The sequence below is a fragment of the Sceloporus occidentalis genome, unplaced genomic scaffold (genome assembly GCF_023333645.1).
Source record: "Sceloporus occidentalis isolate IW3139 unplaced genomic scaffold, rSceOcc1.0.p SCAF_3, whole genome shotgun sequence".
In the NCBI taxonomy this organism is placed as follows: Eukaryota; Metazoa; Chordata; class Lepidosauria; order Squamata; family Phrynosomatidae; genus Sceloporus; species Sceloporus occidentalis.
Window position 1 is genome coordinate 67,589,132 of NW_028316983.1, and position 14,316 is coordinate 67,603,447.

General features: G+C 38.7%; 1 protein-coding gene across 1 annotated transcript in view; it reads right to left on the reverse strand.

Moving 5' to 3' along the window:
* Positions 1-14,316, reverse strand: part of SORT1 (sortilin 1) — a 76,183-nt gene that overhangs the window by 34,987 nt on the left and 26,880 nt on the right. The window contains exon 2 of the mRNA XM_089514841.1: positions 4,801-4,860. Within this exon, the coding sequence (XP_089370967.1) occupies positions 4,801-4,860 (60 nt within the window). The remainder of the gene's footprint in view (positions 1-4,800; positions 4,861-14,316) is intronic.

Consider the following 14,316-nt stretch of genomic DNA (forward strand, 5'->3'; position numbering starts at 1 on the left):
TCACATAACATTTAAAATACCTTGATCTGAAGTGTCAAAATGTCCCTGAACCCCCAGAGAGAGGATAATTCATTTCCTCCCTGATAGATGTGACTGATCTGATTCAGGTTTCTTAGACAATAACTAAGCTATGTCATGAGATAGAATTCTACTGACTGGTATCATTATTGCAGCCTACAACTGTGCCACAAACTTTTTATATATTAACAATGTGATAAATTGATATATATATCGTTACTATCACAACAGAAATCTATGTTACTTTTCTCTTGAATTGTTTTACTTGACCACCAGCTAAGAAGCAGGGCCAGCAAGCTTTTAATCAGCAGACATTACTTTAAAGGGTTGAGGCACTGAAGCATTTGTTTAGTTGGTACAAATATTGGATTACAGGAAGTGCATGACAATTCAAAATGTTAGTACAGAAGATCCTGAACTTGTAATTCAGTCCTTCTTTGAACTCTGTTTGAACTCTGAATTCTGAGACTAAAATGCCCAAGACTGCCCCTTGGTTTTAGAAACTATATGAACAGCTAATTTGCCAGTCAACACAATGAGGATTGCAACTAAAATTATAATCTGTGATTAAGTAGACATTACCATCAGAAAAGAATCTATATAGGTGATCTAGTAATAAATCTCTGTCCTAACCCATTCTGTATTGGCTGCAATGGTTGCGTGCACAATAATTTAATTATGGTACCTTCATCCTAGAGAGGAGTCTCAGGACAGTGTAAGTAAAATCTACATAAAATAACACAATTTAGAATAAACAAATATTGTTATTTAAACAAATGAAGTAACACTGAGAAGCTTCAAACTGACAGCCAGCATTACACTGAAATAATTTTTTAAAAATAAAATATTTTTTAAACATTTGTACAAATAGTAGGATTTTGACATAGTGCCCCCACTCACCAAAAATGCTCATTGTGGTGCCAGGGAAACCTCCCATGAGAACACATTCCAAAGCTGAGCTGCCACTACAGATCATTCTATGAATTTTAAAATGGTATATTTTTATTAATATGTTTGGATGATTTTAATGTGTAATGGTTATCTTAATCCTATGTTTATGTGTTTTAGCCTATACATTTAAACGGTTTCATATGTTTTGTTATATATTGTCTTTTAATCTAAGTTGTACCCAACTTCGAGCCTTAGGAAGGAGGAGGGTAAGGAATAATAATAATAATGAAGGCTTGGAAATCGAAAAATGTCCCATCAATGGAACAATGGATGTTTAAAGTCTTTGAAGTAGCAGAAATGGATAAGCTGGATGAAGGACAAAAGCGAAGATTGTATCAGGAAAGAATGGGAATTATTTTATGAATTCCTGAAGAAAAAATGGAATAATGATATTTTGATTTAATAAAGAACATAATATGAAAAGGGAATAGAATAAGGACAGAAATTACAAACAGACAAGGAGGAAAAATAGATAAGAAAAAAATTCTGAAAGATTACTTAAATTTGATAAGTTTTTGATTGTATTAACGAAGGTCATAACCTGAAGAAATAAGAGTTTACCCAATACATTTAATATGGAGGTTAAGCAAAACAAGAAAGAATTTTTATGTTGTATTTTGTAAAGTAAAGGAAAAAGTTGGTATATTCTGTGGAGAAAAATGGTTAGATGAAATTTAAGATAGAACAAAGTAGAAAATAAGCAACATTTTGAAGAAACCATAATGAGCAGGAAGTAAAGTATTCGTTTTTTGTTTTTTAAGAAATAGTGTTAGAGGGACTATTTATGTTGTGTTTTGTCAATGGGGGTGGTTAAATGTTGTTGAAGGTTAATGTAATGTTGATGTTGTATGTAGATGTAACGTAATGTTATTAATGTTAGTAATATGGCAATGTTGTATTACGTGGAAATTGATAAAAAGTAATAAATTATTATTATTATTATTATTATTATTATTATTATTATTATTATTATTAAAGGCACACAGAAAAGGGCCTCTTCTGATGATATTGTAACAATGCTTATCCTACTGCTTATCAAGGTCGCTAAAATGAGTACCCAGATTGTTGGGGGCAATTAGCTTACACTTTGTAAACTGCTTAGGGAGTGCTTAAGTGCACCAATAAGTGGTATAGAAATGTACTTGCTATTGTTATTGGTCCTGCAGGCCAGAATGCTTCCTGAGACAACTCTGGAGAGCCAAAGGATGTCTCACTGGCATTCCATCCCCTATTATCATTGGTCCCCGACCCTTTTTGCCTTTGTCTACACAGGAGAAAGGCACATGATGGGTTCACTCTTCCCTTACTGGGACTGGTGAACAGTGAATGAAGCAGCCTCAGATGTAATATTGAGAAGTGTTTCTCCAATCCACAGCTGAATCTTAAGGTGCCTTCACTTCCCACTCTCCTTTCCCACCTCAAGTATCTCTTTTCTCAACTCTGAGCTTCAGATGAACTGAGCTTCTGGGTGGAGAACAATGGTGGATGGATGTCTTTGCTGGAAGCTTCACAGACAAGGAAAGCTAAAATGACTGAAATACTGTCTAGGAGACAAGCTTCAGCCAGCAAATAAGGAGAGTAGTGTGAGATTGCCCATGCGTGCTCCAAAAATGTACTCCTCATTAAGAGACCAATAAATTTATATCAGTCAGAAAGCAAGTTTAAGCGGCAGGGAGTCTCAGAAATACCAACAAGCTTAGGCCGTTTCCAGCAAGCCTTTTAAAGGACATGGGACCTGTGAAAAGCAGCACTTTCTTAATCACGTAGGGGCTGAATAGATGGCCCGAAAAGGGTGGATTGGGGCCTCCCCAGAGCTGCTCACTCTGGAGCCATAGCAAGCACATGCCACGGCCCCAATCTGCCCTGTGGAAAATATCTGCTCCTATTTGAGCCAGCAAAAAGCTGCCTTAGGTGGCCCCATTGCAACCCCAGGGCAGCTTCAAGTCGCACCTGGGGTGTGAATCATCAAAACGCCATGCCCCTGGAGCAGCTTGAAGCTACCCCCATCTGAATGTGGGTGGCTTCTAGACAACTTGGGGGCATGCGGCTTCAGAACGTCATGATCCCGAGTTGCCCAGAAGTCAGCTTTTACAGCAGGTCTGTTTCAGACTATTTAATCTATGTACATTTAAATTAACTATTTAATCTACATTTGAAGAGATGTCTTCCATTTTGGTGGTGAGAGTGATACCTTGGTGAGCTGCCTTCCTTCTTGGATCAAGAAGTGAGAAAATATTTACAAGCTCTTGATTTAAAAGCAAAAAACACACTATGTCTTGGAACCCAGAACCAAGGCTTAAGTTAACATATCAGTGAAGAAATGAGCACAGACTGTTCAGATCAGGGCAGCACATCACCACCATACTTATCTCAGTCTTTTTATTTATTTGAGAAAATTGAGTTTTGCAATTGAGAAGGAAGCTATATATTTGAGCATTGCTATGATGAATATGAATTTTATGTTGTTTCAAAATTACAATGATAAGATACGGAATGATACTGAGAAGGACATGCTAAGAGGGGAGAGATTAAATTTTCATTGTTGGAAGGAAATTTCTGTGCTGTAAATTATTGTTTTGCTTAGTATGATATTCCTGTTTCAGATGAAACTGGTTTTGGTAACTGGTATACCATACAAGCAATGGCAGGGAGATTAACTTAAATTTGCATGGCAGGAAAAGAAACCTAAATGTTAAATATAAAGTGAAGAAAAAGTAAAGAAAACTAGGGTTAAAGAGGTTAAGAATTCTGGCTACAATACACATATGGGTTAATGGAAAATACGGTTAAAGGAAATGAAATTTATAGTAGGTTATTTTGTTTTGCCTGATGAAGAAACCAGTGAGGTTCCAAAAACTTATATGATGTATTTTGTGCATTTTGGTTGGCCAATAAAGGTACAAAACTTTTGTGGATTTCACTTACCCCTGTCCAAAAAATAAGTTCTCCCTAGGCATTTTCTAGGTTCTCCGTGTGATTCTATAGTATGCTTCTGCCAGAGGTGCACCACAGACTCATACTGGAGGATCTCTAGAGATTCTTAGAGAGGTGCTTTCTTTAAGCATTTCTAAGTCCTCCAGCACAACTCTATTGTAGGCTTCTGCCAGAAGTCATTCATTCATAGAGTTTGCTACTATTTGGACTTTGTGTTTCCATGGAAAGCCCACTAACATATCCCATGTGGATATGGGGGACATACAGTACTGCATGGCATACATTCTGAAGCAGTTTTAGTAGTTTTGTGGTATTTGCTTCCAGGAAGTAGATGTCTATACTGATATTTGTCCTAAACTAGAAATGTACAAGCAATGCTGCAATCTTGATTTTATCTGAGTCTAAAATGACTTTCTACCAACTCTTTTGCTGCTCATAAACACTTGATTAAATCCTAAAACATTCTGAGCATCTTGCTTCTGAGGAACAGGCATCTCTGTGCAGGATATGAAGAAAGGGGTGGTGAATATTTCTTCCTCTTTGGCACAACCTCAAGTCTGAGGTAATTTTCTCACTTCAAGTCTAGATGAGCAACTGGATGCTTTTTACCAAACTCAGAGGGAGTTACACAACATGTCAACACCTACATGGCTTCACATCATCATCTCTGGCCATGGGATGGATAGTAATAAGTAAAGGAAAAACTTGTATGACTTGCAGTACCTATATCTGGGAAAGTCACTCTTCATTACCAATCAGGCAGGAATAGCCCTGCATTGCTATGTGGGAAGATTAAAGTTAAAGTGTCCAGTACTTGAAGGTACTGAGTCAGGCACTGGACAGAACTATTACTTCACACATTGTACTTCTATTCTCTTTAGATATTTTAATACTTACCCCAGTGCTGTCTCCAATCCAGGAGAGGGATACTGAGCCACTGAGGTCATTGAAGACACGCTGTAAAGAGAATTATAAATACAATTCAGATCTTGCTATTGAAACCCATGTAAGAAAGCAAATAATCCCTTCCTTTTGCTTTTAGAGTGATAGAAAATATTACTTGTGAACAAATTCAATATTAGGCACTGTCAGTCAAAACACCATTTGAAAATTATAGCTGTTGAGCTTAAGTGACCAGATAAGACAAACTACAAAGAACTGATCCACTGATTTCTCAATGCCATTTACTTAGATTTCTCTCTCCATGCAGATTTGAATTAAAATACCTCTCATAAAATAAAGGTTTGAATGAAGCTTTTCTAGATCCATAATTTCCCTAGCATTTAATATACTGCCACATGTGCATTCTTTCTTTTTACCGAGTGACTGCAGGAATTTGTTGGATCTGTAGGCTTGGGAAAACTGGGAAAGATTTCAGACACAGTCTGAAACCAGGAAAACAACACACAAGTGGAGTGCTCATTCTATGTCTCTGTCACAAGCATGCACAGGAAACTGCATGGGCTGGCAGGTTGTAATTACCACTGACAGCTTTGCATATGCTGTCTCAAATTATTCCTTGCATTTGGAAATATCCAACAGTGTGTTAACAGCACCATTTTAACTTTTTTGTCAATGTACATGCTTATGTGTTAATCCATTCTCTACTATGTGTATATTCCTGCTAAACCAGAAGCCTAACCAAATTCAAAAACCACACTATAGCGTCTAGGTAAGCCACCTAGGAACCCAGGAAGGGCAGTTATGAAAGAATTAGATAAGATCCTAAAGAGCACTAAAGTCAGAATCGTCCAAGTCATAGTATTCCCTATAACCATGTATGGATGCAAGAGCTGGACAGTGAAAAAAGTAGGTACAGAGAAAATTAATCCATTTGAGATGTGGTGCTGGAGAAGAATACTGAGGATATCATGGATGGCCAAGAAGACAAACAAATGGGCCCTTGAACACATCACACCAGAATTCCCCCTGAAAGCCAAGATGACAAAACCAAGGCTATCAAACTGCCACATCATGAGAAGGCATGCCTCACTTGAAAAGACATTAATGCTAGGAAACATGAAGGGGAATAGAAAGAAAGGAAGACTGCACGCCAGATGAGCATACTCAAATAGGAAGGTCATGGGCCTACATCCATAGGACTTAAGCAGAGCAATGGAGGATAAGGGGCTTGGAGATGTCTAATCGACAGGGGGGCCATGAGTCGGGGCAGACTCAAGGGCAGCTAACAACAACAAAGCCACCTTGAATGCCAGGCAAAGGAAAAGGTAGATATAGATAACAATATTACTAGGATCTTTTTAAATCTTAGAAATTATGACATCAAATCACACTTTATACTCTTGAACTGATATTGATCAGCAGTATATACTACATATTATTTATTGGTGGCTATGCAAAACTTTTGTGTAAGCTGCCCTGAGCTTTCTGATATAGGGCAGAGTATAAATATTTTAATTAATAAATAAATAAATTTGCACAAATATATCACCAAAAGTAAAGATGCCTATAAAAATAAATTAAGAAAGATCATCTTGAAGCCTGACAAAACAACTACCTGGACAGTATATTAGGAACACAGAAGAAAAAAAATTAAGATGGGAAACACCTGGAAATGGTTACAGAATGGTGAAAAAAGAAACTGAAAGACTTCTGTCTGCGGCTTACAGGCACTTCAGATAAATAGCACTTATTTAAGAATAACTAATAGGAAATGTCATTTCTTCTTTATCAGAAACTGATTAAGTGACAAACACCTTTGCACAGGTGTTACTGACATTGCAGCAAAGGAAGACATTTTAGATTCTTTTGGACATACCATATACTGTATACTCAATTATAAGTCAACCTCACGTATAGGGCAAGGGCAGGTTTTGGGGACAAAATGTATGGATTGTGATACGACCCTTGGATAAGTTGAGAGTAAAACTTAGCAACATGTAACAAAGGATGTAAAGGATAAAGCAAAGGAAAACAATGTTAAAGATCTTTAAAATTTTTGATAGGTGTAACTGTTTGTGCTCACCCTAAAGACTGAATGGATGAGATATTAGAGGGGATTGATGCTTCTTTTAGGTGCACTGACAAGAGATTAAGCTCTCACCTTTCACCAGGGCACGGTTCCCTTTTTGATAAGAGTACTTACATTGACCCATGGATAAGTCAGCCTAAGTTTTTTAAGTCAATTTTTGGACTAAAATTTCCAGATTTATACATGAGTATATACAGTAATCATGGTAATAGGTACTGAGCAAGAAAGTATTGTTGAATAACCTGGATGTTGTCTGTGATGTCAGTACTAGATTAATGTGTATTATGAACATATTCTGGTATTATAATTAACGTTCTTACTTTTTAGCTTCTTTCCTCGGTTTGTTATGCTCCTATACACTTTCCTCGAATTTATCTCTGCTTCTGTTACCTAATTTTAACTGAGTGGTTTAACATTTCTTAGGAAAGCTAAACGTATCTCTGAATGAAGTGCAATTTCAAACAATTCAGGAATACTGCTGTGGCCCTTCCATTCCTTTATTGAGGGAGTGGTCTATACACAAATAGTTCTTAGCAACCTCACCATTCTGCAGACTAGTTACTAATTACAGCCATGTTTTCATAGCCAAGAAGGGTAATTTAACCCCGTAGCATCTAACAATCTGTTTCTCAAAACTGCTTTTGACAGTTTTTCTATTTTAGCTCTTTCTTAAATCACTTTTCAAGTGAGACATGTTACAGAATGCAGTTTTTGGTAGTCCTTCCTTGTCCTCTGAGATTAAAATAATATCAGAAAGCCACAGGGAAGTATGGTGCATATTTGGACCAGTACAAATGTTATGCTCTAGATATCATTCAACCTAGTTCAAGTTTTGTTTCTGTGTCCTTCCCTGCCACTGCACAGAGAAAATTACATATAGGAATACTGCCTTGAGATAAATAAAAATAAGGGCGGAAAAGCTCATCTGTCCCCCAGGCCTGGAATGGAAATGGTGTTGGGAACAGGGAGAAGTTTGAAAATATCATTTGGAGAAGCTTATTGCACACATTATTTTCCTTGATATGGGAGTGGGCTGCTCGGGGCCACGCAAAACTGAGAAAAAACGGATTTTATCACACAGCAAATCATTCTCAAAAAGGCTCTGTTCCATCCCCTAGCGCCAAGCCATCCCCATTCAATGCTGAGGCACGACAAATTTTCAGGTCGGAAGGCTTCTGGCCGACCAAAATGACGCTCCTCAACACTGAATGGGGATGGCTTGGCGCTAGGGGACAGAACGGGGCCATTTTGGGGATGGTTTATTGTGTGATAAAATCCGTTTTTTCTCGGTCGGGCGCATCCCCAAGCGTCCCCTTCCCGTTTGCATAATGGAGAAAATAATGTGTGCGATAAGCTTCGGAAAGAGAAACTGTTTGTAAGAATTGGACAACTGCAGATCTCTACACTAATGGTTTTTTCAATGTTCAGTATCTTTCAGCCATCCTGATAAAATATTTATGTGGTTGAAAGGCAAGCTATAACCTTACTCCCACCTAGATGTCTAGGACTTGAGCTAATGGCCATAGAGAAATCATTTTTTGAAAACCTACTGTGGCCTGCAGTAGTTAGCACCCTTGTCCTTTCCACTGGGAATTAGCAGTCACACCTTGATTCTTAAGAATGGAACGCTTTATCTTGCTTTGCTGTTATCCAGTTTAGTCCAGCAAACATAGCATTTTAGTACATTGCTTCTTTTCCTTTTTGTGTTGTGTGGTTTGGATGCTTTTCTAGTGCTGTACAGATATGCGTGCGTGCGTGTGTGTTGTATTTTGTGCCTTCAAGTCTTTTCCAACTTATGGTGACCCTAAGACAAACATATTATGGGGTTTTCTTAGCAAGATTTGTTCAGGGGAGGTTTGCTATTGCTTTTGACTTGCCGAAGGTCACCCAGTGGATTTTATGGCCAACCCGGGAATCGAATCCTGGTCTTCAGAGTCACAATCCAATCTATCTTTCACTTACCCCCGTCCAAAAAAATTGGTTGTCTCTAGACTTTGTTTATGGTCATCTGGCAGAGGTTGACGATAGAGCTGCACTGGAAAACCTAGACAGGCCTAGAATGGTGTTCTCTGTAGAAATCTCTAGGACCTACTGCATGACTCCATGGTCAATTTCTGCTGGAAATCATTCCTTCCAATAGGGTTTGCTATTATCTGTGGTTTTCATTTCCATGGTAACTCTGGGAATGTACCCCCTGCAGATGTGGGAGCCATACAGTACTACTACATAAAGAATGATGGTACTCATGCCGGCATTTCTTATCTCAGAGAAGCAAGGCCAGTCCTATGTGTTTTCTAGCTTATGGCAGTGTCTGAGCTATGATCAGAGCCCAGCTTGCTGACCTATGAAAAGCCTCACCATAGCTTTTGCAGTTGTGTAAGCAGGTTGAAACATAATTTGGGGTGACCTTTAAAATTCTAAGGTGTGGGGGAGCTGTATTTAATGTCTTTGTTTTTGCATTTGTAATTGTTTTCCTTCCTTTGCAATGACACACATCTCTAAGCAAGAAACAGTGATGCTGGTTTATATCTTGGAATGATAGAACAACAGCTTCTGTTTTGCATTACACAGGTTTCAAGGAGTAAAAACTGTCAGGGAACTCAAACTCATGGAACATACTATATGAATTTTAATTATTCATTTATCTGTATATGCATTCTGTTACCATTTTTTAATCCCAGGCTGCAGATTTGAGTTGAAGAGGAACAGCAGCTTAATTAGATTTCCATTCAAAATTGCCCTCTTCAAACTGCTTTTTCTTTTCTTTCGCTACCTTGGATACAAAAAGCATTAGAAGAGGTGATTTTAAGCTAAAAAGGTATAAGAATGGAAAGGATTATGTACCCTCTTAGCACATCTGTCTACTGCTCAGACTCACAGGCTGCTTCAGTTTTAAAATAAGCAGGGAGAAAAGAATCATGAATGTATCATGTGATTTAAGCCTCATTCATGTTATGACAGAAGGCTGCTGTAAACAGTAGAGTCTACCATTGTGTTGGTGAACCTATGGCACGTGTACCGTTTGTGGCACACGAAGCCATCTGAGCTGGCATGTGGCAGCCACAGGAGGGAAAGGTGGGGAGGCATGGCCGGCCCATGCCTGATGCATCCTCAAAGGCTGAGAGAGTATTTTTGCATGGGGGGTTGTGATTGTGTGGCTTTAAGTCTTTTCCTGGGGTTTTCTTTGCAAGGTTTGCTAGAGGGAGTTTGCTATTGGCATCCTCTGAGTGTTTTTGCAGTGGGGTGGTGGTGGTGGTGTGAACCTTCAAGTAGATTCTGCACGACCCCTATCACTGGGTTTTCTTCCCCCCCCCCCCGATATATTTTATTAATTTTAATACACTATAACCAACAATCATAACATTTTTTACAATAATCACAGCTTTATACTTTACAAAATACATTCCCAAATCCCTCCCTTCTTATTTAACATTTCTTACTTTGATTTAGTCTATTATTTGGATGCCACTCCCTATATCCCCCAAAGAAACCTAGAACGATTTTCAACATTATTAATACACATACCGTCATGTGACACTTACAACGAATGCAGATAGCACACTCGCTTATCTCCCACGCCACATTCCCCCCTCCAAAAAAAAAGAACCAGTTGAGTAACATATGTAGTGCTTTACCTCAGTTTCTATTGAAAATCTAATTAATTATTTAGATTCTTCTACTTAAGAGGAAATCCCCTTTTCACCTCAATTTCAACTCTTGTGTTTCGTTTCTCACATACTCTGGCTTACTGATCTCTATCTACTCGAATTTGCAGAGGAACACACACCGAAAAAATTAAAAATTACATTGACATATACAGTCGGCCCTTCTTATACACGGATTTTTTATACACGGATTCAAGCATACAGGGTTTGAAAATGTTCCAAAAAAGTATAAATTTACCTTGATTTTCCATTTTTTCTAAGGGACACCATTTTGCTATGTCATTATATTTAATGGGACTTGAGCATACACGGATTTTGTTATACACGGAGGATCTTGGAACCAAACACCAGTGTATAACAAGGGTCCACTGTAATATGTCCGTTATTTTCCTTACAAATTCTAATGACCTATCATAATTTTTATAAAATTTCATCCATATTTGAGGTCCAATTAGCCCTTTTCCCCCATTTTTCCCCATAAATTTTATGACAGATTCCCAGCTTGACCTCCATTTGGAGCTATCTTGATTTTCCATTTTATGTGAAATTAAATCTAGTTCCATCATATGAAATAGCTTTAGTCTCCATTCTTCAATTTCTATTGCTTTATCTGACTTCCAACCTCTCGCAAAAACAAGTCTCGCAGGTGTTAACATATAAAATATGATTTTCCCAAACCTTGTTTCCACATCTCCATCTAACATACATAATATCATTGTCACTGCGTTAAACTTTAGTTTAACTCCCAAGATTTCATTAATTTCCTTCTGCACTTTTTTCCAAAAAGTTTTTGCTTTGTCGCATAGCCACCATAAGTGGTAGAAGGTGCCAATGTCTTTTTTACAGTCCCAGCAGATCTTATTGCCCGTCTTATATATTTTATCTATTTTTTTCGGGTGTTAAATATCACCTGTATAAGATTTTGTAATAACTTTCTCTGACGGGCCCTCCGTTCTGGTAGTCAAGGGTTCCTGTCTCAGCCCAGGATTTCCTCTGCCCCATCCCGGATTCGCCCCTTTTCACTTGCTGCCCCTCACTCCTGGAACCTTCTTCCCCCACAAGCAAGAGCCATCATTTCTTTAACCAGCTTTAAAACGGAGTTGAAAACCATCCTGTTCAGAGAAGCCTTCCCAGGCATTGCATAATTGTCGCTTACTATTTGATGTTCTTTTGGTGCCTGTTTATCAAACCATTTCCTGTATTGCTATGTACTGTATATGCATTATCCTACTTGAGAGTATGTATTTTCCCTGGAAAATGATTAACCATCCATTATGAAGCCAAGCCCTCCCTCCAGTTCATCTGCCTTGGTCCAGGCCTCGGAAGTAGAGAGGAACTGCTGGACCTCTTACCCTTTCCCTCCACCACTCCCTTCTCCTTCTGTGTCATGTCTTTTTAGATTGTAAGCCTGAGGGCAGGGATCCGTCTAACTAAAAAGATTGCATGTACAGCGCTGTGTAAATTTACAGCGCTTCATAAATAAAGGTTAATAATAATAATAATAATAATAATAATAATAATAATGCTAAGTAGAGTATTTCATTCTCATATTCCAGGATCTCTCCCACTGTTCTAATTCAATTTCCCTCCCACAGTCCTGGGCCCATTTGGTCATTGCATCCTTAATTAGTACAGAGGATGAACTAATCACTGGGTTTTCTTGGCAAGTTTCCTCAGAGGGGCTTTGCCATTGTCTTCCCCTGAGGCTGGGAGAGTAGGACTGGCCCAAGGTCACCCAGTGGGTTTCCTGTAGCCAAGAGGGAATTGAACCCTGGTCTCCAGAGTCATAGGGCAACACACAAACCACTACGCCACCAGGTAGCTTGTCCTCCTTTGTAAGGTGACCAGGAATCCTCCTTTTGCAGGACACATCCTACATTTCAAACTTCTGCCCAAGAGAAATTTCAGAATGTCCTCCATTTTGAGCATTATTAAGAAGCATGAATTTAAAACTATATTAAAGCTTAAGTTTTATACAAAGTGGTTTGTTTTTTGGTCCATTTTCCATTTTGTGGTGCTTTGTCTTCCGTTTCCATATGTCCTCCTTTTCCAGGAATTTCAGAATGTCCTCTATTTTGAGCACGACTAAAAAGCCTGAATTTATATTTATATTAAGTATTTTTAACTTAAATTTTATATTATCTGTGTTTTATTTATAGGCCTACATAATAATAATAATAATATGTTTTATTTATAGACCGCTATTCCGCAATGATCATAGCGGTGTACAGTAAAAATCATAATGCAATACAAAATACAAGGTGACAAAGGAGGGAGAAGTCTCGTCCTTCAGGCAGTCCCTGATGTTGCTGGGTCTGTCTGATCGCTCCCTCTGAGGCCAAGATGTCAGTTTAGGAGGGAGGGGCCTCTTCCTTCAGGCAGTCCCTGATGTTGCTGGGTCTGCCTGATCTCTCCCTCTGTTAAGATACATTGTTCTTAGCATCACACATTTTGTGGTGCAGTCCCTTGTCTTTCTTTGTTGTTAGGCAAACAGATGTCCTCCTTTTCCAGGACACAGCCTACATTTCCTCCTTTTGTCCAGGAGCATAACGAAAATATTAATTTCTATGTATAATAAGTGTTTTAGATTAAGTTTCATATTAAGTTTTTTTTAGTCCTACATGTTCTTGAATGCCCTCCTTTTGTGGTGTCTTGTCCTTCCTTCTCTGTGGTTAGGACAATATCTGGTCACCCTTTCTTAAATGCCATTGCAAGTAACAGCATGAATAACATGGGAATGTCTACATTTGTTTGTTGTGTGAGACAGTGAATGCAAGAAGCCAGACACTTCATGCCTCATGGCTCTCCAAAGAGGAAGCCCCACAGATAGAAACTGTTTCCTCTAAAAAGCAGTTGTGCTCTTGTGCCAATTCTCCACTCTCTTTCAAGAGGCATGTGGAGGAATTGTGTGTCTGTGTGTTTTGGTTGTCTGGCAATGAGGAGTGCAAACAGTGCACAGCACAAAGCTGGAGACATGTGGTGGCCTGGAGCTGAGAGAGTGATCCTTAATTGCCTCTCCCTTGGCTAAATTTAGCTAACTAAGGCCCTGTACAGACTGGCCAAAATAAAGCTGCTTCGTGTCACTTTGGAGGTATGTTGTTTAAATGATGCATGCAACCTAAGAGTCTTGAAGCCGTGCCAAAGCCACGATCCAGTCCTAAGGACTGGAGAGCAGCTTTGGCGCAACTTCCGGACCCTTAGTACGCATGCATCATTTAAACAGCATACCTCCAAAGTGACTCAAAGCAGCTTTATTTTGCCCTGTCTATATGGGGCCTAAGCTGGGAGCCCAAATGAGCATCATGGCTTCCTCTTGTTGCTAATTCTGAACAATCTAATTTTTTAAAACCTTGATTTTAAAGTCCTGCTGGACAAGGTGATTAGTTGTTGTCCTAGCTGCGAAGGAGAACAAGGCACCCCAAAACTTTGGACATTCAAGAAATAGTGTAGGACATGACCAAAGAAGAGCTAGGAACACTTAATATAAATATAAATTCATGCTTCTTAGAGATGCTCCAAATGGAGGACATTCTGAAATTCCTTCTGGGCAGAAGGGTAAAATGTAGTATGTGTCCTGAAAAAGGAGGACATCTGGTCATCTAACCACAAAGAAGGAGAAGGCCCTGCAAAATGTCAGACATGCAGAAAAACATCTAGGTCATGAGAAAAGGAGGATAAGGCATCACAAAACGTTGGATATTCAAGAAAAATGTTGGACTAAAAACACTTACCGTATATATTCATGTACAAGTTGAC